This window comes from Acipenser ruthenus, chromosome 38 (assembly GCF_902713425.1).
Source record: "Acipenser ruthenus chromosome 38, fAciRut3.2 maternal haplotype, whole genome shotgun sequence".
NCBI lineage: Eukaryota > Metazoa > Chordata > Actinopteri > Acipenseriformes > Acipenseridae > Acipenser > Acipenser ruthenus.
Window position 1 is genome coordinate 10,016,451 of NC_081226.1, and position 26,565 is coordinate 10,043,015.

At 41.7% G+C, this 26,565-nt stretch overlaps 1 protein-coding gene across 1 annotated transcript in view; it reads left to right on the plus strand.

Moving 5' to 3' along the window:
* The first annotated feature begins 2,675 nt into the window (after window positions 1-2,675).
* The window catches only part of LOC131706928 (zinc finger protein 16-like), a 29,344-nt gene continuing 5,454 nt past the window's right edge, over window positions 2,676-26,565 (plus strand). The window contains exons 1-5 of the mRNA XM_059008873.1: window positions 2,676-2,876; window positions 7,815-8,322; window positions 9,093-10,132; window positions 17,589-17,880; window positions 18,487-19,097. Of these exons, the coding sequence (XP_058864856.1) occupies window positions 7,842-8,322; window positions 9,093-10,132; window positions 17,589-17,880; window positions 18,487-19,097 (2,424 nt within the window). The 5' untranslated portion in view covers window positions 2,676-2,876; window positions 7,815-7,841. The remainder of the gene's footprint in view (window positions 2,877-7,814; window positions 8,323-9,092; window positions 10,133-17,588; window positions 17,881-18,486; window positions 19,098-26,565) is intronic.

The following is a 26,565-nucleotide window of genomic DNA, read 5'->3' on the forward strand; positions in this document are numbered from 1 at the left end:
TAAGATGTTATTTTTGTAATGATTTATCAATGGAAATTACAGAGGCATCGATACAGTACTGTATGTATTACAGCCGTTAAATATAAAAAGGATGTGAACTCTTTCTTGTGTTAGTTTTGAATGGACGCTGCGCCTCTATGGAGCTCGATGGAGCAGCTGAGACTCAGCTTAAAAGCATAAAAGGAAGGTTTTATCATAATATCCAGAAAGAGGTGAATAAAGAGTTGGGAAGGAAAGAGGAAAGAGCGTTGGATAGGTTAAGGATTGGGCAGAGTTCTTTAAATGAACATCTTTTAAGACTGGAGAAACATGAAGATGGAAAGTGTGAAAAATGTAAAGTAGCTGAAACAGTGAGACATTATTTATTAAAGTGTGAGAAATATGAGGAGCAGAGAAGGAAAATGGAGAGGAGGCTGAGAGAAATGGAGGTATAGGAAGTCAATATAAAGAACTTGCTGGGGAAAGAGGACGGGAGACTGAATAGAGAAAGGATACTGACGAAATATATAAAGGAAACAGGAAAAGAAGGGAAGTTATAATAAATAAAGATGACAGAAAAATAAAGTAAAACAAAGACAGACAAAGGACTACAGATGGAGGCCGCTCATCATCTAATATAATAGATGGAATGCGTCCTATAGATTAACCCTATGCTGCCTACGGGGAATGACCATATTCGGTCATAAATGTGAACACTTTCTGTTTAAACGCTTGTAGTTTTGGAACCTTAAATCAGAAATTAAAACCCAATACACCTGCAGAAAGGCATTAAGTAGATCTTTCCAGTGATGTCATTTATTTTGTTGTGGGGTGATTTTATTTTTCATATGAGCTACACCTCCCAAACAATTATCGAAATATGAAAAACAATAAATAATATTTTTTAGAATTGTCAATTTCAACCTCTTTCCAAGTTTCATATATAAAAACACTTAGAGTATATTGTAGCTTCACAATTTGTCAAGAATTTCAAATCTGAAATCAGAATTGAAATATCTTGTACAGTTGCAGAGCTAGATAAGGTTTTATAATGCATAGTATTTTACAAAAAGTCAACTTCCAAAATGGCAAATGTAAAATATAAATAAATCATTAAAAAAATTGTCAATTTCAAACTCTTTCCAAGTGCTATATAAAAAAATATTGTAGCTGCACAATTTGTCAAGGATTTCAAATCTGAAATCAGAATTTAAATATCTTGTACAGTTGCAGAGCTAGATAAGGTTTTGCAATGCCTAGTATTTTACAAAAATCAACCTCCGAAATGGCAAAGACAGACCAGGGTTAAAACATGGCAAAAAGTGAGACTGGAAACACTGTTGCCCTGTTTGAGATACAATTATATTTCAGTACAAAAATAAAGAAACAACACACAAGCTATCAAGTAAAATGTTTATTTTTTTATTTGAAAAAAAAGTATAAATAAAACGTTGAAATAAACAATTCTATTTGGGAGGGAGGGAGACAAAAAAAACCCTTCCATATTGTGCTGGATTTATTTATTTTCAAAACTACCCTGCAGTGGAAGTGCTGGGCTGGGAATGCTCCAGATCACTCTCCTCCTCCTCCTCATCCTCCTGCAGCAGCTCTTCATCAAGGAGGTCCTCCTCCATGCCCGCGATCTCTTCCTCAGTCAGGGCCCTCCTCCTCTTCAGTGACTGATCCAGATGCTAAAGCTGATTGTCTCCATCCATCTTCTGGCTTACACACACCCACATAAAACATTAAAATAAATACCAAATAATAATAATAATAATAATAATAATAATAATAATAATAATAATAATAATATTATCCTCCATCCTTTTTCACACACATAAAAATGTAAACTAATAATAAAACACATGGCTAAATAATAATAGTGACTACAGCTAAATAATGTCTCTCTGTTCTTTACACACACAGTAAACTAGTAATAAAACACATGGCTAAATAATAACTACTACAGGTAAATGTCTTTGTTCTTTACATAGGCTACATACACAACGTAAAAATAAAACAACACCAATAAAAAAACAACGAGATGTATTCCTCATTCTTTTACGCATCGAATAAAAAAATAAGTTAAGAAAATAATAGATGCATAGCTAAATAATAATAACGACTCTGACAGATAAATAATGAATCGACTAGAACAAGTAAAACACAGACGTACACAAACACCTAACTGTGCATCACATGCGATAGACCTGTTAGTTCTGCCTTCTCTCCTGAGGAGAAGCAAGTTCAAAATATGGAAATACAAGTCTAAAATAAAAACGTATATGAAACTAACTATAAGAAAGATGTTTGTTTTTTTAACGTGATGTTGGTACAGTAGTTGCTCTTCTCTACAGCAGTCACACAATAACGAATATGAAGTTGAAAACCACAATAACAACATGAGTAATTATCCCAAGTAGTCCCCGTGTAGATGATAATATGTAGATGAGAGCTCTCTTGGGATTGTTAAACCGGAGATACAGAAACGCGACTCTGCTGCGCACTCGGACACAATGGCGCCGGCAGAGACGCGTCCTTCTCATCAAAATATTATATGTCCCGCCCACCCTAGACCCCTAAACCAATGGTATCATGACAAGCCCCGTAGTCATGGCAATAACCCACCCTTTAAAAAACTAAATTGCTGATTGGACGGCTGAGAGATGACGTGTTTTGTCAGCGTAACAAAAGTTACGAAATTACAGCGCGTGTCATTAACCGGAAGAGCCTCCGCCTCGGAGCATGCGCACAAACTGCATCCGGGAACGCGGCGCTGCTGGCGTTTCAAACACACAGCAGGAGGTAAACACGGAGCCCTGCGGAGGATTTTATATTTGTGTGTTTAGTTAAACGATATTACATACCCGTTTGTAAGGCGTGGACGAGACTAAAAGGTAAGTTACAGTATTATTCATTTTAATTGAAGGTTATTTGTTTGTGACGCTTTGTTTGTTAAATGAACAGGCGTGACGTCATCAACAAGACCGAGTCCATTTAAAATATAACAATTTAATCAATAAAAAATAAGGTACCGACGTTTTTATGTTTAATATTAATGACAACGTGTTTGAGGCTTAGTGTGTTAGCTGGGTATTTACATTGAGGGGCAGGCGAACTACCGCTATACCATAGTGTGTGTGCAACACTGATCAACGAGGGACGCGAAAACTGACTCATATATATATATATATATATATATATATATATATATATATATATATATATATATATATATATATATATATACATATATATACATATACTTACAGAGACTTACAAAGACTGTAGGGTATGTGTGAACTATGCATAAACAGCGTCTCACCCGAAATACGGAGCACAAGGAGGTTAATAATAGGGTCCGAGTTATTTTCGCATGTTTTCTTACTGTTGTTAGATTTGTGGGTATAACTCTATAAAGGTTAGAGGTACATCATGTCATATACGTGAAAATCAGGTACATGAAATGAATGCACACACTAGGGTTCCATTAAAAAAAAAACACTAAGTACCCTGAGACTCGCCCTGTTCAATTCAGATTCACAAAAAACACAGAAAAAGGAGAGGTGATTTTTAGGAACAACAAAAAAAACTTATTTTTTGTTAAAAAAATTTTTTTTAGCATGGCCAGCTGAAATATGGCATTGCACAATGAAACAATGTAGGGACATGGATGGATTTATTTATTTATTTAACAAATTGGAAAAAAAGTAAAGCAATTATGGCCATATGCAGTGTGTAGTAGTGGAGAGGGCTCTGGACAGGGCAGCAGTGTGGAGTAGTGGTGAGGGCTCTGGACAGGGTAGCAGTGTGGAGTAGTGGTGAGGGCTCTGGACAGGGCAGCAGTGTGGAGTAGTGGAGAGGGCTCTGGACAGGGCAGCAGTGTGGAGTAGTGGAGAGGGCTCTGGACAGGGCAGCAGTGTGGAGTAGTGGTGAGGGCTCTGGACAGGGTAGCAGTGTGGAGTAGTGGTGAGGGCTCTGGACAGGGCAGCAGTGTGGAGTAGTGGTGAGGGCTCTGGACAGGGCAGCAGTGTGGAGTAGTGGTGAGGGCTCTGGACAGGGCAGCAGTGTGGAGTAGTGGTGAGGGCTCTGGACAGGGCAGCAGTGTGGAGTAGTGGCGAGGGCTCTGGACAGGGCAGCAGTGTGGAGTAGTGGCGAGGGCTCTGGACAGGGTAGCAGTGTGGAGTAGTGGCGAGGGCTCTGGACAGGGCAGCAGTGTGGAGTAGTGGCGAGGGCTCTGGACAGGGCAGCAGTGTGGAGTAGTGGTGAGGGCTCTGGACAGGGCAGCAGTGTGGAGTAGTGGTGAGGGCTCTGGACAGGGCAGCAGTGTGGAGTAGTGGAGAGGGCTCTGGACAGGGTAGCAGTGTGGAGTAGTGGAGAGGGCTCTGGACAGGGTAGCAGTGTGGAGTAGTGGTGAGGGCTCTGGACAGGGTAGCAGTGTGGAGTAGTGGTGAGGGCTCTGGACAGGGTAGCAGTGTGGAGTAGTGGTGAGGGCTCTGGACAGGGTAGCAGTGTGGAGTAGTGGTGAGGGCTCTGGACAGGGTAGCAGTGTGGAGTAGTGGTCAGGGCTCTGGACAGGGTAGCAGTGTGGAGTAGTGGTCAGGGCTCTGGACAGGGTAGCAGTGTGGAGTAGTGGTCAGGGCTCTGGACAGGGTAGCAGTGTGGAGTAGTGGCGAGGGCTCTGGACAGGGTAGCAGTGTGGAGTAGTGGCGAGGGCTCTGGACAGGGTAGCAGTGTGGAGTAGTGGCGAGGGCTCTGGACAGGGCAGCAGTGTGGAGTAGTGGCGAGGGCTCTGGACAGGGCAGCAGTGTGGAGTAGTGGCGAGGGCTCTGGACAGGGCAGCAGTGTGGAGTAGTGGCGAGGGCTCTGGACAGGGCAGCAGTGTGGAGTAGTGGCGAGGGCTCTGGACAGGGCAGCAGTGTGGAGTAGTGGCGAGGGCTCTGGACAGGGCAGCAGTGTGGAGTAGTGGCGAGGGCTCTGGACTGGGCAGCAGTGTGGAGTAGTGGCGAGGGCTCTGGACAGGGCAGCAGTGTGGAGTAGTGGCGAGGGCTCTGGACAGGGCAGCAGTGTGGAGTAGTGGCGAGGGCTCTGGACAGGGCAGCAGTGTGGAGTAGTGGCGAGGGCTCTGGACAGGGCAGCAGTGTGGAGTAGTGGTGAGGGCTCTGGGCAGGGCAGCAGTGTGGAGTAGTGGTGAGGGCTCTGGGCAGGGCAGCAGTGTGGAGTAGTGGTGAGGGCTCTGGGCAGGGCAGCAGTGTGGAGTAGTGGTGAGGGCTCTGGGCAGGGCAGCAGTGTGGAGTAGTGGTGAGGGCTCTGGGCAGGGCAGCAGTGTGGAGTAGTGGTGAGGGCTCTGGACAGGGCAGCAGTGTGGAGTAGTGGTGAGGGCTCTGGACAGGGCAGCAGTGTGGAGTAGTGGTGAGGGCTCTGGGCAGGGCAGCAGTGTGGAGTAGTGGTGAGGGCTCTGGGCAGGGCAGCAGTGTGGAGTAGTGGTGAGGGCTCTGGGCAGGGCAGCAGTGTGGAGTAGTGGTGAGGGCTCTGGACAGGGCAGCAGTGTGGAGTAGTGGTGAGGGCTCTGGACAGGGCAGCAGTGTGGAGTAGTGGTGAGGGCTCTGGACAGGGCAGCAGTGTGGAGTAGTGGTGAGGGCTCTGGACAGGGCAGCAGTGTGGAGTAGTGGTGAGGGCTCTGGGCAGGGTAGCAGTGTGGAGTAGTGGTGAGGGCTCTGGACAGGGCAGCAGTGTGGAGTAGTGCTGAGGGCTCTGGACAGGGCAGCAGTGTGGAGTAGTGGTTAGGGCTCTGGACTCTTGACTGGAGGGTTGTGGGTTCAATCCCAGGTGGGGGACACTGCTGGGAACTTTTATAATTTAAGGTATAGTTGTACAGTATATAACCTCTCCATTTTGACATCACCCATAATTTCACTATTCAACGAGTATACAAGACTATGGCATTTAAATACAGTAATATAAGACTTGTTACCGTGAACCAGTCTTTTGCTGAAAAATAATCCAAGAATAATTAGTGTTGGCCACACAGTGTCAGTCTTCATAAATCCACGTATTTTTTTTTTTTGAACCATCAATAGGCTATATCAAAACCGCATTTCTCGCTATTGTGTAACTTAAAAACTATCGCGCGGATTTTCACGAATAGTAAATGATCAGCCAGATGCTGCAAATGCGTAACTGTTTGTGAGCAATTTATTTTGTGATTTTTGTGTTAGGAAACAGACCCTCAAACATTTGGTAATATTAATTGTCATGCACATTATGTTATCGTACATATTAGTATTACACTTGCATGCTTATGTTTTAAAGTGTATATAAACTAAATTCAGTAGATGCTGAGTAATATCTTGGCTGTAAATGTTTAAAAGAGGTACACTTTCATTCGTTGCTACATCAAGTCCTGAAAATAATGAAATGGATAGTGTCAGGATCCACAAGACATAAGTGACCTGAGCAATTCAGATTAACTGACCCACAGAGAATGATTAAAGTGACGAATCCCCACTAACTTACTCTCTGTGGTGGAGCCTGACTGCGCAGGCGTAACATTTGAGTTAGCGGAAATTTAAATAACTTGCGAAATATTCAATTTTTTCGGTTCCAAAAAGGGCACTCCTAGTCAATGAGTACTATCTGCCTGTCGGATGTGGTGTTTAAATACGCAGCCGTTTTTGAGTGCAAAAAAACTGACTAATTTGTCCAAACTAAAAGTACCGCACGGATTTTCATGAAACTTGGACAAAAAAGAATCTCCATCACACGGACATGGAGCATATGAAATGCCGTCCCAATCCGTTTTGAAAACACACCCAGCCATTCTTCCCCTCGCTAAGAGAACACCACTCGGGAAGCAAGCAAAGTGTTCTTATAGCGGAAGTGTTCTCTAAGACGGAGTCAGCCACCAGACAATAGGAATCAATCAGTAAATAAATACATATGTATTACTTGTTATAAAGCACGTGCATCAACTTATGAAGTTAACTGAATAAGTAAAAGAAAAGCAATTAATAAACTATAATAATAAAGTAACAGACAAACTAACGTTACTGAACTGTCAAACTAAATAAACCCAGCACCCTACCATACACACGTTACAAAATACAGCAGCAACATACAAGACATGCACATTATTTAACAGCATGGTGAAGCAACTCACCAGAACGGGAAACACCAGATTGCTCTGCGACTTGTGTCTGATTTCAGGTTTTTTTCAAGAGCTCGAACAGTTTCCAAACTGAGGCGCATTTCGCCATTTGATCACATGGTATTTTGTAGCGATGAGCTACACTGAAAGGACGGTGGTTCTGTACAGATTGAATAAACCAGTCAGTGTGCCTCAAGACACACTCGCGATGACAAATCATATTTTAAAAGACTGAATTGACCATTTTAATTTAAGTTTGATGATGATGAGTTATCAGGTTACACAGTAAAAATTGTTATCGGTGCCAACAAGGTGTTCTTTTAAGTGAAGTTCCTGTTCCTTCAGCCAGAGCATTTCCAATGGAGAAAATCTGTTTCACCACAAGGTGTTAGGCGAAGTGTTCTCTTAGGAGGTGTTCCTGTATGCAGAGACTACTGTATGTATGTTGCAGATCTGAAACAAATGTTAGAACATGTTACTCGAAAGAAATCTGCAATAAATAATATATGGAATGGATACATTATGTAAACATTTCAACAGATAAAATCCTCTGGTATTATGAACTTATCAGAAATTCTGTATTTCTTCAATAGTAAAGCCACCCCTGCTATTAAGGTCAGATTTTGTCGGCCCCTTGAATGGCCTTCATAACCCTGTATTTAAATAAATACATGCATTTGTTTTTCAGCTGTTAAACAGAATCCCGTGTGCTGCCATGGACAGTGTGAAGATGGAATCTGTCCAGATTAAAGAGGAGTTCCCTGAACTTGAACTGGTCCCCATTAGATTGGAGTTCTCTGGGCTGGCTTCCCTCCCCATTAAACAGGAGCTCTGTGAGATGCAATGTGACAGCAGCCAACCAGAGGTCTCTGAGATTAAAGCTGAGCACAATGAACAGGAGGTCCCCCAGACAGAAGAACCCCTTCCTGTGAAACAAGAAGAGGTGCTGGAAACTGTCCGTATTAAATGGGAGCCCCTTGAAGTAGAGTTTGACCACACGGAACCAGTGAAGGAAGAATCTGAGGATTTCAAACCAAACATCCCTGAGCTGGAGCCTGTACGCCTGCGGGAGTGTAGCGTGGTGCTGGAGAGAATCTGCGTGAGAGAGCAAGGTGCTGGAGAGGAAGGCTCTCCCAACAGCATGCAAGGAGGTGGAAAGGAAGACGGGCGCTCCCATTCAGAATGCAGTCTAGCAGGTGAGTGACTCCCAGTAGCTGTGACATTGTCATTCTAGATTGCGTGATATCCACAGTGTGGTTGAGAGGGAGGGAGGGAGCATGTAGGTTACATTACTAGCTGTTTGTTTTTTGTTGTACCACTCCAACCAGTTCAAGATAGAACTCAATACCGGTGAACTTCAGATACAGATATAATGTAGTCATTGCTCGGGGAGTGGGGGGAATTATACCAAGGATTAGAAACACTAAAGTACTGTATATATCATTATAAATGTTCAGTGTAACAGTATATGGATATTTTTGTAAATGTGTAAAGTAATGCTATTTAAAGATATAACTGTAGCATGTGTTAGAGGAAATAGACCTGAAACATTACAGGAGGTCTTGGAAGGCAGATTTTGATCCCAAGGCTTGGTTTCACCAGCATCAGTCTTTACTGACTGCTTTTACACACAAAGTAAAGACTTTGTTTATTTGTTTTTTTAAAGCTGTTGTAACCTATTGCAAGCCCCCACAGCTGAAATTCACATGTTTTAATACACTCCACCACCTGCCCTAAGCCAGGGATGGAAATAAGACTCCTATTGCATAGCAGATTCACCTATTCCAGGTTTTAAAATGAGCCTGATTAGCCCCAATGTAGAAGGTAACAAGCACAGGTGTGTCTTATTAAACTGCTAGTAAAACCAGGAAGGGATCAAACTGCTGTGCAAAGGAGGGCTTATTTCCATCCCTACCTAAGCCAACAAGCAGTCCCTCTTACTTTCTTTTCTGTTCATATTTTCCAGGTTCCAGTCCAGCAGCTAAAGCGAGGGCGGGCGCTGGAGAATATCCTGACTGTGGGAAAGGTTTCACCCAGTTAGAGCATTTAAAAATACCCCAGAGAGCTGACACAGGAGAGAAACCGTACCACTGCTCTGACTGTGGGAAGAGTTTCAGTAGGTCAGGAGACATGAAAGCACACCAGCGAATTCACACAGGAGAGAAACCGTATAGCTGCTCTGACTGTGGGAAGAGTTTCAGTCAGTCAAACAACCTTGTTTCACACCAGCGAATTCACACAGGAGAGAAACCGTATTCCTGCTCTGACTGTGGGAAGAGTTTCAGTCAGTCAAACAACCTTGTTTCACACCAGCGAATTCACAGAGGAGAGAAACTGTATCGCTGTTCTGATTGTGGGAAGAGTTTCACTCGGGCAGGAACCCTGAAAGCACACCAGGAAATTCACATAGGAGGGAAAACATATTGTTGCTCTGACTGTGGAAAGAGTTTCAGTCATTCAAACAGCCTTGTTTTCCACCAGCGAATTCACACAGGAGAGAAACCGTATCGCTGCTCTGACTGTGGAAAGAGTTTCAGTGTTTCAGGACAACTGACAACACACCAGCGAATTCACACAGGAGATCAACCGTATCGCTGCTCTAACTGTGGGAAGAGTTTCAGTCAGTCAGCCAGCCTTAAAACACACCAGCGAATTCACACAGGAGAGAAACCTTATCACTGCTCTGACTGTGGGAAGAGTTTCAGTTATTCAGGAAACCTGAAAACACACCAGCGAATTCACACAGGAGAGAAACAGTACCACTGCTTTGACTGTGGGAAGAGTTTCCGTCTTAAACAAGGCCTTCAAAAACACCAGCGTACTCACACAGGAGAGAAACCGTATCGCTGCTCTGACTGTGGGAAGAGTTTTAGTCGGTTAGACAACCTTGTTTCACACCAGCGAATTCACTCTGGAGAGGATCCGTATCGCTGCTCTGACTGTGGGAAGAGTTTCCGTTTTAAACAAGGCCTTCAGAAACACCAACAAATCCACAGAGGAGAGAAACCTTAACCTTTAGCGGTCCATTTATTCAGCGCGTCTCAGGCGCGTTGGGTCCAATTTATTTTCACACGCGCAGTTTATTTTAAACTGCTGTTTAAAAGTATTTTTTTCACAGTAAAACAGGTTTAAAAGGCACTGCATATCAACAGGACACTCAGTACTGCATCTCCAGCCCCGCCCCACCCCTTGTTGACTATATTTTTCACATACGTCTTAATAATAGTACATACCGATAAATCATCTCCTGATCACTCGTTTTATCATAATTTATTTTATTACTATAACATCTAAAAAAAGCTCTGCAAATGGCTGTGATATTCTTTGAGCGCTGGATGCAGAAGCAGCTATCTTGTTTGTGTATGTCCGTGTTATCTATGTGGTGTCGGGGCGATCTGTATTCATGAGATACACCCTTTTGTCCTATCGGTCTCTCTCGGCCATTGAATGGTTTTCTCGGCTTTTTCCGGAGAGAAAACGACTAGAGACCTGTATTTTACGTTTAAGGGGAAATTGCGATGTCGGACCAGGTCTGACATAGGACCGCAAAGGGTTAAAGACTGTTCTGTCATGAGGAAAAAAAATGTTAACCTTGCATTATGAATCTCAAACAAAAACACTTTGGAAATGTGAAATGCCAAGTTCTCAAAAGTACCCAGCCATTTAAAGTAGAGATATCAAGAACACAAGACAAGCTTCAAGAAACCATTGTGGCAACCTTGCTCAGCAGAAAACAAACAGGCACAACTGTAAAACCGACGAGGTCCAAGGTTGCCCCAGTTGTTTCTTCTAACTTGTATCAAAAACACAAGTTAACTTGGAAGAAACAATTGGGGCAACCTTGGCCAGCACCAAGCAAACAGGCACAACTATCAAAGAGGTGGGGGCCAAGGTTGCCCCAATTTCACAATTAACACGTTTCTCAGTTTTAATTCAGAAACCAATTGTTTCTACTAACTTGGCTTGTGTTTTTCAGACACAGTAAAAGCCGATCAAATGCATGAAAAACACAAGCCCAGTTAGTAGAAACAATTGGTTTCTGAATTAAAACTGAGAAATGTGTTAGTTGTGAAATTAATTTGTAAAGGAGGAATGAAAAGAAAACCAGAAGCCCAAATATACTGTAATGCAATGTAAGGTCTCTCTGAGAATTATTATCATTATTATTATTATTTTTTAAAAGAAAAATAATCTTCCAACTGAATGTGCATTTAAAAAAATGTCGGGTTTACAGTCTACTTCAATTATATTCATCTGTGTTTTTTTCTTTCATGTTTCCAAAGTGCAAAACAAAAACTTCAACTGCAAAAGAGAAAAGAGAACCGACTATCAAGTGTAATAAAACTCTAAGATGTTATTTTGTAATGATTTGTCAATGGAAATTACAGAGGCATCGATACAGTACTGTGTGTATTACAAGCGTTAAATAAAAAAAGGATGTGAACTCTTTCTTGTTGTGTTAGTTTTGAACAGTGTGATTATGTACATGTTAAGAACATAAGAAAGTTTACAAACGAGAGGAGGCCATTCAGCCCATCTTGCTCGTTTTGGTTGTTAGTAGCTTATTGATCCCAGAATCTCATCAAGCAGCTTCTTGAAGGATCCCAGGGTGTCAGCTTCAACAACATTACTGGGGAGTTGGTTCCAGACCCTCACAATTCTCTGTGTAAAAAAGTGTCTCCTATTTTCTGTTCTGAATGCCCTTTATCTAATCTCCATTTGTGACCCCTGGTCCTTGTTTCTTTTTTCAGGTCGAAAAAAAAGTTCCCAGGGTTGATATTGTCAATACCTTTTTCAATTCTGAATGCTTTAATCAGATCGTCAAGACTGAATAGATTCAGTTGTTTTAGCCTGTCTGCATACGACATGCCTCTTAAACCCGGGATAATTCTGGTTGCTCTTCTGTAACACTCTTTCTAGAGCAGCAATATCCTTTTTGTAACAAGGTGACCAGAACTGAACACAATATTCTAGGTGAGGTCTTACTAATGCATTGTAAAGTTTTAACATTACTTCCCTTGATTTAAAATAAACACTTCTCACAATATATCCGAGCATCTTGTTAGCCTTTTTTTTATAGCTTCCCCACATTGTCTAGATGAAGACATTTCTGAGTCAACATAAACTCCTAGGTCTTTTTCATTGATTCTTTCTTCAATTTCAGTATCTCCCATGTGATATTTATAATGCACATTTTTATTGCCTGCATGCAATACTTTACACTTTTCTCTATTAAATGTCATTTGCCATGTGTCTGCCCAGTTCTGAATGCTGTCTAGATCATTTTGAATGACCTTTGCTGCTGCAACAGTGTCTGCCACTCCTCCTATTTTTGTATCGTCTGCAAATTTAACAAGTTTGCTTACTATACCGGAATCTAAATCATTAATGTAGATTAGGAATAGCAGAGGACCTAATACTGATCCCTGTGGTACTCCACTGGTTACCTCGCTCCATTTTCTCCTCTAATCAGTACTTTCTGTTTTCTACATGTTAACCACTCCCCAATCCATGTGCATGCATTTCCTTGATTCCCTACTGAGTTCAGTTTGAGAATTAATCTTTTATGCGGGACTTTGACAAAAGCTTTCTGGAAATCTAAATAGACCATCTTGTATGCTTTGCAATTATCCATTTTCAATGTTTTATCCTCAAAAAAGTCAAGTAGGTTAATTAGACACAATCTCCCTTTACTAAAACCATGCTGACTGTCTCCCAGGATATTGTTACCATATAGGTAATTTTCCATTTTGGATCTTATTATAGTTTCCATAAGTTTACATATAATAGAAGTCAGGCTTATTGGTCTGTAGTTACCTGGTTCAGTTTTGTCTCCCTTTTTGTGGATCGGTATTACATTTGCAATTTTCCAGTCTGTCGGTACAACCCCTGCGTCAAGAGACTGTTGCATGATCTTGGTTAGCGGTTAAGAGTAGTCTCCTCTTGGATGTACGCATCATCTTAAACTCAATTTCTCCAAATCAGACCTTTTCTTCACACTCCTCCTCCTCCTCCACCACCACTGATTACTCCACACAGCTCCATGCCCTGGTACTGTCCCGCCTTGACTACTGCAACTCCCTCCTGGCCGGCCTCCCTGCCTCTGCTATCCGTCCGCTCCAGCTCATACAAAACTCTGCTGCTCGTCTTGTCTTTTCCCTTCCTCGTTTCTCCCACGCTACACCGCTGCTCTGCTCTGCACTGGCTCCCTATCGCTGCTCGCATCCGATTCAAAACTTTTGTACTCGCCTATCGCTGTCTTGACCTTTCTGCTCCCTCCTATCTCCAGACTATCTTTTCTCCCTACACCCCCCCCCCCCTGCTCCTCCACCACTGGGTAGATTAGCTGTACCCCACTCTGCTTCCAGAGCCCTCTCCTTCTCCCTTGCCCCTCAGTGGTGGAATGACCTACCCACGGATATCAGGACTGCTCAGTCCCTGACCACCTTCCGGCGCCTCCTCAAGACTTACCTGTTCAGAGAGCATCTGTAAACCTCACAACTCTCCACTACACTGGACTAGATGGCACTCAATTGTACCAGTACTTGCATCAGCTTGTACTTGCACTGAACTGCTCCGTACCTCGCTGTGTTCTACTGCTGCTCTTAATTATAATCATTTCCTGTATCTTGTATTTGATTTTACTCTCATAGGTATCCGTATTCACGTTTTTTTTGTAATTGCTTTAATTTGAAACCGTTCTCATCCTCTTATCATACTTAATATGTGCTCTTAATGGACTTTACTCGTAAGAGCAATTAACTATGTTAACTGCTCTTAGTTGAATTCGCTCTTAAATGTAATTATTTACCGCATTCGTTATTTTGCTCTTAACTGAATTTGATCTTATTTGCTACTGATTCTACAGTAGTTTGTAACTGCTCTTATCTGTAATGTGATATTCTGTAATAATAATAATACAGTGCTGTATGTATGACAGCTGTTAAATACAATGAAGCATGTGAGCTCTTTCTTGCAGTGTTGGTTTTGAGCAGTGTGCTTGTGTGCATGTTCAGAGTTGTTGTGTAGACCCGCTCCCCCGGGAATGGACGCTCTGTCTGTGTGGAGCCCCTGAGACTCTGCTCAGGAGCACGCGCACAAAATCCATCCGGGAACTCCGCCCTGCTGAAGACTGAGCCGTGTAGAGAGTGTTTTGTTTAAACGATATTGCATACCCAGTTTGTAAGGCGTGGACGATAAAAACAATAATATATATATATATTAAAGTTGAGTTACGTTATGTTATTAGTTAAAGTGTAGTTGTTTGACACGCACGGGTGTTGCAGACTGTTTGCTGAATGAACAGGCATGACGCCATCAACAAGACCGAGTCCATGTGAAATATAACAATTAAACTAAAAGGCGCCGGGAAATCAATACACAATCAGGTAACGATGTTTTTATGTTTAATATTATTGATTAGCTACTGGAGGCCGAGTTATTTTTTGAGGTGCTGGCAAACTACCGATATACTATAGGGTGTACACTGATAAACGACAGACGCGTAAATTAACTGTAATTATTTATAATATATATATATATATATATATATATATATATATATATATATATATATATATATATATATATATATATATATATATCACTTCAATTCAAACACTGTCTCGTTTTCAATCACTCGACAACACCCACAGTACAGAAATGTTCATTAATGATCAACAAAATGAGAATACGCTAAAAAGTAAAAAGAAGTCAAGCTGGTACATTCGTATCTCAGAGAAACTGGAGAGGAACGGGAAATTAAAACAAGGTAAAGGCGATCATCCAAATAAAGCTGAACCTCTGACACAACGACACAGAACGTCTGGACAGCATTGAAATTGGGAGACTCAAATGCTTGCAAGTCCTTCTCCCGCATTATGAAAATAAGTAATTTTCTGCCTAAGGTCTTCAGATAGCGCTTTACTTGTTCCCATATTGACTGACTGGTAATGACAGCAATCATCCTATGCCTAACCGTTTTATACTCTCTTAAGATTGTTCCCTTACGATCCAGTATTTATAGACTTTTCTAGGATTAGGTTCTGCATTATCATATTGAAATCTCTAGCACCTTGTAGACAATGCTGTCGTAGCATCAAAGGGTATAAATACTTTGCTGAATGCTGAAATAAATAATTGTAGACATCTATTTCTTGTAACTTTATTTTCCTCATTTTACATAATAATAATAATAATAATAATAATAATAATAATAATAATAATAATAATAATGGCAACAAAAGATTTTTCCTAAAATGCTGTTTGAGAAATGTCTAGAAATTATACATTTCCATTGGGGTCTCTCTCTGTCTAATTAATATATATATATATATATATATATATATATATATATATATATATATATATATATATATATATAATATATACACTACATTTACTAAGAAAGCAGGGAAGCACCCATTTAAATCTGGTACGTTATGCTGTTAAGTTTTTGGTATACATACCACATTCTGATGATGTACCACTTTCTAACGCTACACCGGCTCTGTGGTCCAGATCACGGCTTCTATCAAAGTGAAAAACAACGTCCACAAACTTGAAGCTTATCTATAAACTTCAGTTACATTCAAACAGTATTCAAAGTGACAGACAAGTTGAAAAGGGCAAGCAAATAGAATAATCTAGCTATTTTATAGCAGTATTTTTTTATTATTTGTAGATGTTTCCTGAGGGATATCGGACAACGTCTGCGGGTAAACTCTTCCCCCGGTACTACCACTAGATGAATGCAAATTGATTGGAGTTTGTTTCACAGACTCGTGATTCGGACTCGACTACACGTTGATTATATATATATATATATATATATATATATATATTCATCAAAGTTATTAATTACACTAGACCCCGGCTAAGAGAACACCCCTGTAAGCAAACAGTGTTGTTATAGCTGAAGTGTTCTCTGAGACGGAGACAGCCACCAGACACAATATGAATCAATACATAAATACATACATATTTATTACTTGTCATGACTTCTCCTGCATCAGCATATGAAATGAAATAAGTAAAAGAAAAGCAATAGGCAGGTGTATGTTAATAAACTATAATAATAAAGTAACAGACAAACTAACATTAATAAACTGTCAAACTAAATTAACACAGCACCCCAACTCACGTTAAAACATGCAGCATCATTATAGAAGTCATGCGTATTATTTAACAGAATGGTGAAGCACCTCACCAGGACGGGAAACACCAAATTGCTTGGTGACTTATTCAGGTTTTTTTCAAGAGCTAGATCAACAACTTTCTCCAGCAAGAGAATCAATGGGGGGCTCCCGAGTGGCGCATCCAGTAAAGGCGCTCCGTGTGGAGTGCAGGATGCGCTCTATAGTCTGGACGTCGCGAGTTCGAGTCCAGGCTATTCCTTTGCTGACCGAGGATGGGAGCTTCCAGGGGGCGGTGCTCAATTGGCTGAGCGTCGCCCGGGGAGGGAGGGTTAGGTCGGGGTGTCCTCGGCTCATCGTGCACCAGCGACCCCTGTAGTCTGGCCGGGTCCCTGCGGACTTTCCTGTAAGCTGCCCAGAGCTGCGTTGTCCCCCGACACTGTAGCTCTGAGGTGGCTGTGCGGTGAGTCTGCAGCGTGTAAAGAAGCGATCGGCTGATGGCACACGCTTCGGAGGACAGCGTGTGTTTGTCGTCGCCCTCCCGAGTCAGCGCAGGAGTGGTAGCGGTGAGCTGAGCCTAAAAATAATTGGCCATTCCAAATTGGGGAGAAAATAGAAACAATAACTGGCAACACCTAAATTTTATGAAAAAAAAAGAGAATCAACGGTGCATTGCTGTTTGTTTGCATGCCAGTTTGTAGTGATGAGGTGTATGCGAGGAAATCAGAATACAAAACAATACAATGATATGACGGCGGAACTGGAAAGATTTAATAAACCAATCAGTGTGCCGCACAACACTCTAACGAAGTCGCTTTTGAAAAGACTGAATACGCCATTTGAATTTAAGTTTGATGATGATGAGTAGCAGGTTACAAAACAGCAGTGTATCCGCTGTGAACTAATCGCTATCGGTGACAACAAGGTGTTCTTTTAAGTGAAGATCCTGTTCCTTCAGCCAGAGCATTTCCAATGGAGAAAATCTGTTTCACCACAAGGTGTTAGGCGAAGTGTTCTCTTAGGAGGTGTTCCTGTATGCAGAGACTGCTGTATGTATGCACTGTATGTGTAAACGAAACTTGCAAATGTGAAACAAATATTACAAAAGGTTGCACAAAAGAAATCCACAATGAATAATATAGGAAGTGGATGAACTGTGTAAACCTTCTCACCAGATAAACTCCTCCTGGTATTATAAACTTATTATAAGAAATTCTGTCCCTTCAATAGTAGAGCCACACCTGTTATTGAGGCCAGATTGCGTTTGTCCCTTGAATGCCATTCATAACACTGTATTTAAATAAATAAATGCTTTTCTTTTCCAGCAGCTACTAAACAGAATCCCGTGTGCTGCCATGGACAGTGTGGAGATGGAATCTGTCGAGATTAAAGAGGAGTTCCCTGAAGTAGAGTTTGACCACACGGAACCAGGGAAGGAAGAATCGGAGGACTTCAAACCAAACATCCCTGAGCTGGAGCCTGTACGCCTGCGGGAGTGTAGCGTGGTGCTGGAGAGAATCTGTGTGAGAGAGCAAGGCGCTGGAGAGGAAGGCTCTCCCAACAGCATGCAAGGAGGTGGAAAGGAAGACGGGCGCTCCCATTCAGAATGCAGTCTAGCAGGTGAGTGACTCCCAGTAGCTGTGACATTGTCATTCTAGATTGCGTGATATCCACAGTGTGGTTGAGAGGGAGGGAGGGAGCATGTAGGTTACATTACTAGCTATTTGTTTTTCCTGTACCACCCTAACCAGTTCAAGATAGGACTCTCTACTAGTGAACTTCAGATACAGATATAATGTAGTCATTGCTCTGGGAGGGGGGGGGGCGGGGGGATTATACCAAGGGGGAGAAACACTAAAGTACTGTATATATCATTATAAATGTTCAGTGGAAAAATATATGGATATTATTGTAAATGTGTAATGTAATGTTATTGAAAAATATATAATTGTAGTGTGTGTTAGAGGAAATAGACCTGAAACATCACAGGAGAACTCTGAAGTCAGATTTTGATCCCAGGCCTCGGTTTCACCAGCATCAGTCTTTACTGACTCTGTTTTTACACAAAGTGAAGGCTTTAAGTTTAACTTTGCATTTTTAAGCTGTTGTAACCCAATGCAAGCCCACAACTGAAATTCACATGCTTTAATCCACTCCTCCACCCAGCCACATGCCCCAAGCCTACAAGCAGTCCCTCTTACTTTCTTTCCTGTTCATATTTTCCAGTTTTCAGTCCAGCAGCTAAAGCGATGGCGGGCGCTGGAGAATATCCTGACTGTGGGAAAGGTTTCACCCAGTTAGGGCATTTTAAAGTGGACCAGCGAACTGACACAGGAGAGAGACCATATTGCTGCTCTGACTGTGGGAAGAGTTTCAGTCAGTCAAGAGACCTGAAAACACACCAGCGAATTCACACAGGAGAGAAACCGTATCTCTGCTCTGACTGTGGAAAGAGTTTCAGTCAGTTAGGCAACCTTGTTTCACACCAGCTAATTCACACAGGAGAGAAACCGTATTGCTGCTCTGACTGTGGGAAGAGTTTCCGTCATTCAAGCAACCTGAAAAAACACCAGCAAATTCACACAGGAGAGAAACCCGTTTGCTGCTCTGACTGTGGGAAGAGTTTCAATCACTTGGCATACCTGAGAAAACACCAGCAAATTCACACGGGAGAGAAAACATTTCACTGCTGTTACTGTGAGAAGAGTTTCCGTGTTAAACGAGTCCTTCAAAAACACCAGCGAATTCACACAGGAGAGAAACCGTATTGCTGCTCTGACTGTGGGAAGAGATTCAGTCAGTCCGGAAACCTGAAAAGACATCAGCAAATTCACAGATGAGAGAAACCTTAGACTGTGTTCAATGGGACTTTTCATTCATGAGGAAAAAGCGTTATCCTAGCATTATGAATCCCTGTGTAATTGCTGTTTTGTGTATCACTCTTAAGAGCATGCATTTTAAATGGTAAAAATGCTCTTCAGCTCTCTTGCACTCTGATTATGTCAGAAAGTGGGCAGAGACGCGGACACGTAACAAGAGGCTTCTCTGCTGTCAGTTTAACTCAGGCTGTCAATGCAGTCAGTGCCTGGGAGCGGGAATATGCAGAAAGGAAACTATTCTGCACCTCATCTGATGGACGAGTCAGGAGAAATTGATAACTCAGTGTGGGGAATGAGTTTCAGGGTTTAGCATTTAAACTGCATAGACTTGAAAATAAATACATTGATGGGAACGAGTATCCCGACCCCGGTATGTAGCATCCCAGAGACAAGACTGCACTGTCCTTACTGGACAACCGCCTGGAGGGTTTGTCTTGTAATTCATCACGATTCTAAAACTAATGAGAAATGATAGTGTCCCATGACTGTATTATGAGATGAATGGCTGAATACTGCGTGACGTGTAGATTTGCAATGTGCATTGTCCATGCTTGTATTTGTGCTGCTCTTGTAAACTGCAGTGTAGCAAGCATGTGTACGGATCTTAAGTACAGAAAGTCAAATTGTGTAATCTGAGTTATGAGACTTGACAGTTCAATTAAACCTGGTGTGTTCTGATTAATGATTTAATGTATTAAATCAATGTGCAATGTGCATTTCAATACCTTCCTGCATTGCTTGCTGTTCTCCAAGTTTAATAAAGTATTAGTATTAAACTCTTGCATTGAGTGTATCATTCTGCATGAACCCATTCCAGAAACTCACACTAGTGAGCCACATAAGAGGGAAAATAACGTCCTTCCGTATCTCTGCTTCTCAGCCATCTCCTGCTGGATGTACGCATCATCTTAAACTCAACTTCTTCAAATCAGACCTTTTCTTCACCCTCCTCCTCCTCCCCCACCGACTACTCCACTCAGCTCCTAGTTCAGGCCCTGGTACTGTCCTGCCTTGACTACTGCAACTCTTTCCTGGCTGGCCTCCCTGCCTCTGCTATCCGTCCGCTCCAGCTCATCCAAAACTCTGCTGCTCGCCTTGTCTTTTCCCTTCCTTGTTTCTCCCACGCTACACCGCTGCTCTGTTCTCTGCACTGACTCCCTATCGCTGCTCGCATCCAATTCAAAACTCGCCTATCACTGCTTTGACCTTTCTGCTCCCTCCTATCTCCAGACTATCATTTCTCCCTACACCCCCCCCCTCCGCTCCTCCACCACCGGGCAGATTATCTGTACCCCACTCCGCTCCCCCTCTTCCAGAGCCCACTCCCTTGCCCCTCAGTGGTGGATCGACCTGCCCACGGATATCAGAACTGCTCAGTCCCTGACCACCTTCCGGCGCCTCCTCAAGACACACCTGTTCAGACAGCATCTGTAAACCTCACAACTCTCCACTATACTGGACTATATGTCACCCAATTGTTCCAGTACCTGCATCAGCTTGTACTTGCACTGAACTGCTCCATACCTCGCTGTGTTCTATTACTGCTCTTAATTATAATCATTTCATGTATCTTGTATTTGATTTTACTCATACAGGTATCCGTATTCATGTGTGTTTTTTTCGTGTAATTACTCTGTTTTGAAATCATTCTCATGCATTTAACACACTCATTACGTGCTCTTAATGGACTTTACTCCTATAAGCAAATATTTTTTAGTATAAAAGTTAACTGTTCTTAGTCAAACTCGTTCTTAAATGTAATTATTTACTGTATTCGTTACAGCACCCACTCGATATATCGCGGGTGTCAGGGTCCAATACAAATCCGCTATACATCGAGAGACCCAGAGAAAAACAAACAGGCTGACAGATACTGTACCACCGCTCCCTCGTTTTACCGGGGCGTCAGGGTCCAGTGGAAATCCTCTACGCAACCTGCTTTTTCTTTTCATATCACTGTTTTAATTCATACTACGGAGGGTAACTGCTTCTCATCAACTTCAGTCTCCAGTTAATTTCACGAGTCTCCCTCTCCTTTCTCAAACGCACAAACCCGCTGCGCTGAAAGGATCCGTTCAAAGGGGCTTGTTGCTAGGGAACTGACGTCACTGCCTTGTGACGTTTGCTAGTGCATTGCTGCCGCGTGCAAGGGCGCTGGAAGTCGGGGTGCGGCAGCATGGGTTCCATCATATACAGGGGTTCAGTTTTGTTCAGTGGCTTTCAGCACTCCCCCTATAGAAATTGTTCAGTTAAAATAAAAACCGCTTCAGCAAATAGATATTTCATTTGCTTTGTGTTATATTGTGCAATACGTGTGTATATGAGAACTTTGTAAAGCATTGGAACGATTAGGAAATAATTAAAATACGTGTATAAAAAGCTTTGATTTATCAGTCATCTATTTAATTTTTAGGAGGCTGTGTGGTCCAGTGGTTAAAGAAAAGGGCTTGTAACCAGGAGGTCCCTGGTTCAAATCCCACCTCAGCCACTGACTCATTGTGTGACCCTGAGCAAGTCACTTCACCTCCTTGTGCTCCGTCTTTCGGGTGAGACGTAGTTGTAAGTGACTCTGCAAGCTGATGCATAGTTCACACACCCTAGTCTCTGTAAGTCTCCTTGGATAAAGGCGTCTGCTAAATAAACAAATAATAATAATAATAATGCTGCGCTGGGATTAGGTAAAAGCAGCCCCCCTTACAATATCCTTAATCATGTAATGCCCGTTTGCCAACTCTTTTTAAAATCAGCGTCCTAATTGAAAGTTGCTCTTAAGCAGTACACTGTATGTGTGTAGCAGCACAAGACACAAACATTGTGTGCCAGGCACGGAATCTACTTATATAAAGTAGCTCCCCTCATTACTTTTCTGGGGGGCATTATAGAGTTAAAATAATAATTGTTTCAGAAACTAGGGTAAATAGTGTTCTTTAACTCGTTTCACAACCTATTAAGTTTAGTGCTGTATTTCAATTCGTTACAATGTTTCAAACTAGCGTTCTCAGGCAATCCAACCGATACGTTGTTTCAAATCTGCCGATAACGTCTTTCAACCGCGGAAAGAAATCAAGTACACTGTTTCAAGTTTACCCTGCAGTTAACTGCAATACAGATTCACATAGTACAGTACACACACACGCACACGCACGCACGCACGCACGCACACAAAGCCAAGGTAGGACTAGAAGCTGAAAGGAAAGTCCTTTTGATGCAGCAGTACTGCCAGTGTAGAAGCCTGGCTATAGGTGTAGTGTTTGTTTTTTGCGTGCGAGTTCAGAGTGGGTGCAAAGCGTTTCCTCTACTTCGGAACAGTTCATAATTCTGGCAGACCGTTCTATTTTCCCTTGTGAAACATGAACACTCCAACACCATAGTTCAATTAAACGAGGATCTGTATTTGCATTATAAACAGAGAGATTATCGAACGTGCAAACTATACCCGACAAATAAAGACAAAAGCAAAACATGAAAACAAAAGAAAATGCATGGATAAATCAAAGCTAATTTAAATAAACAGAATGTTACGCTTAGTTATAATCAGCAACAATGTAGCAAACTAAAGCAACAACAAAGCAAAGTGTTACTTTGAAATGTCTTTAATAAAAACGTGTATTCTGGTTTTTACGTGACTGCTGTTGTTGATATCGCTGTCGTGGATTCCTCACAAAAGGTACATTAAGTGACTAAGTCATTTATTACATTATCAGTTAGAAGTGTATTACATTATCAGGCAGCTCAGAGTTATTATTATTATTTATTTCTTAGCAGACGCCCTTATCCAGGGCGACTTATAATTGTTACAAGATACCACATTATTTTTACATACAATTACCCATTTATACAGTTGGGTTTTTACTGGAGCAATCTAGGTAAAGTACCTTGCTCAAGGGTACAGCAGCAGTGTCCCCCACCTGGGATTGAACCCACGACCCTCGGGTCAAGAGTCCAGAGCCCTAACCACTACGCCACACTGCTGCTATTACATTATTAGTGAAAAAGTATTACATTGTCGGGCAGAAATTTCTATGACATCATCAGTTGAGTTATTACATGCTTGAGGATTATTACATCAGTGGGAGAGTATTGCATCACTGGTTGTTACAGTCATAGTTCTGATGAATTCTTCATAATCAGATGCATGTAGATCTACAGCAAACCCTGCCGCGGGGATGCTGAATCTCGAATCCGGTCAGCCGCTTGCAGTTGTTTAAAATGTATTTTGTTTAACGCTGAAGCAACTGACTGCAAGGGCTGTGGTTAATCCATTGAGAAAAAGCACACCGAGCACTCACAACCCTACAACACATTCATAAATAAAAAAACACCGTCATTAAGATTCAGGATAGAATAATAATTAAAAAAAAACATGCATAGATAAAAACAAAGCAAACAAAGACAAGCATTTAAAAAAAACCAATATATTTTTCAATTTAAAAAACACGATTAAAAAATTTAAAGAGACACACGGGCTCGATCGTTGAGAGGATTATCATTTGCAGCACAGGTTGGGAACGCCTTCATTTTCCAAGTGTCACGTGATAGGGGTGCAGCGCCTACAGTAATGACGTATGACAGACTCTTGGGCGCATGCCCACAAAATCCATCCGGGAACGCTGGCCTTTAAAAAAAAACATAATTTCGTTTCTCAAACAGCAGGAGGTAAAGACTGAGTCGCGCATTGCGGGTTTTTAAACGATATCGCATACCAGTTTGTAAGGCGTGTACGATAAAAATAAGGTAAGTGCCATTATTATGATGTTATGAATTAAAGGTTAGTAGTTTTTGACTCGTGTGTGTGGCAGACTCTCTGTTTGCTAAATCAATGAACTCGGCTTGGCGGCATCGACAAGACCGATTCAATTTAAAATGTACAAACTAAAAGACACCGGGGAAATCAATACAAAATCCGGTGACGGTGTTTTTATGTTTAATATTATTGTCACATGCTGGAGACCGATTATATTTTGCGGTGCTGGCAAACTACTGAGACAGGGCCTCCTAGGCCCCTGCCAAACTCACGGTGCGTTTTTGTAAATTTCACGGTCATATAAACATTTTTCACGGTTTCAGCTGTTTAATTCTTAAATTTCACGGCGATATAACAGAGTATTAAGATGTAGTTAAAAACGGCAAAATGTAAACAAAGCCCTGAAGTTAACAAAATCATGTGACTAACAAAGGAGAAACGCTGAAAGGAAACTGCAAAATCCAGAGGATCGCTCTGTCTGCGTTTGTTATTTAATAATTATTATTATTATTTCTTTCTTAGCAGACGTCTTTATCCAGGGCGACTTACAATCATAAGCAAATACATTTCAAGTGTTACAATACAAGTAATACAATAAGAGCAAGAAATACAATAACTTTTGTTCAAGCAAAGTACAAGTGTGACAAACCACAATTCAATAATACAGCAGATAATAGTGATAGTTACATCAGGATATGATTAAATAGTGATAGTTACATCAGGATGTGATTAAATACAAAGTACTACAGGTTAAACACTTGGCAGATTACAGTATTCTGAAGTACAGGATTAAATGCAGTAAAATAGGGGGCAGATAAGAGCAAAATAAAGCACTTTTACATGAAGGGTGATAGTGTCCCATAATAATAAAACACTGTTGTGGTTGTAAACGTAATTGTAGGAGGCTGTGTGGTCCAGTGGTTAAAGAAACGAGCTTGTAACCAGGAGGTCCCCGGTTCAAATCCCAGCTCAGCCACTGACTCAGTGTGACCCTGAGCAAGTCACTTAACCTTCTTGTGCTCCGTCTTTCGGGTGAGACGTAATTGTAAGTGACTCTGCAGCTGATGCATAGTTCACACACCCTAGTCTCTGTAATCGCCTTGGATAAAGGCGTCTGCTAAATAAACAAATAATAATAAAGTAGTAACTCAAACTATTTTGAAATGCTGTTTTTCTTCATCCCTGGTCTCTGCGGTGTAAGCACCTGTCTGTATTTAGACACGGCTCTCTCTGCATCCACGGATCTTGTTGGAATTGACAGACAGCGCCGAGCTAGGGACGAGTCTGTAGCTGGACAATATATCCAGAGGCTATAAAATATAAACGTGAAGTCGCTGAAACTAATGACATTTCATTACTTTGTTTATTTTTTTGCCCTGCGGTGCTTTTAATATATATTCTGCGCCTACTACTACTTGGTATATATTTGGCTAACACGTTATTTTACATGGTCCGCTGCAGCACTGTGTGATTTATTTTGGACGCTCATTTTAAAATGCGCTTATTTGCCTCGCCTGACGGTACTACCAGTTGAGATCGCTGATCTATACACACTGGATAGCGCATGACGCTGTCAGGCTATGGCAGGTGTTGAAGTCACTTTGACATACAATTACCCATTTATACAGATGGGTTTTTACTGGAGCAATCTAGGTAGAGTACCTTGCTCAAGGGTACAGCAGCAGTGTCCCCCACCTGGGATTGAACCCACGACCCTCCAGTCAAGAGTCCAGAGCCCTAACCACTACTCCACACCGCTGCCCCATTAATATCTACATCTACACCCCCTTGAACTTTTTTCACATTTTGTTGGGTCAGTGCCTCAGAGTTTCATGCATTTAAATGAGGATTTTTTCCACTTATCTACACACCATACTCCACACTGTTAAGGGGAACCTTTTTGTTCCTTAGCCACTCCAGTGTAGCTCTGGCTGTGTGTTTTGGGTCGTTGTCATGCTGAAAGGTGAACTTCCGTCCCAGTTTCAGCTTTCTTGCAGAGGGCAGCAGGTTTTCCTCAAGGACTTCTCTGTATTTTGCTCCATTAATTTTCCTTTCTATCCTGACACGTGCCCCAGTCCCTGCCGATGAGAATTATCCCCATAGCATGATGCTGCCACCACCATGCTTCACAGGAGGGACGGTGTTACCTGGTGATGTGCTGTGTTGGGTTTGCGCCAGACATAACGCTTTGCATTTAGGCCAAATAGTTCAATTTTAGTTTCGTCAGACCACCAGACTTTTTGCCACATGGCTACAGAATCTCTTAATTTTTAATTTTTTTTTTTTTTTTTTAAATCCTCTTTAAAATGCATGAAACTCTGAGGGACTGACGCAACAAAATGTGAAAAAACTTCAAGGGGGTGTAGACTTTCTATAGGTACTGTGTGTGTGTGTGTGTGTGTGTGTGTATATATATATATATATATATATATATATATATATATATATATATATATGCGGAATAAAATTAGGATTTTGCTGACATTTCGCTGACCTGTTTAAACATTAAATAAACCTAAGTAGACAGTATTTAAGAGCAGTATAAAAGCCTAAAAATAGCAGTACTTGCTTCCTTACTGATACAGAGTGCTGTCATTTGTTAAAGGTGAGTATGTAGCATCCCCCAGCAGCGGACTTGTCTGTACATTGAGACTGCACGTCTGCATCCACTGAATTGGTTGG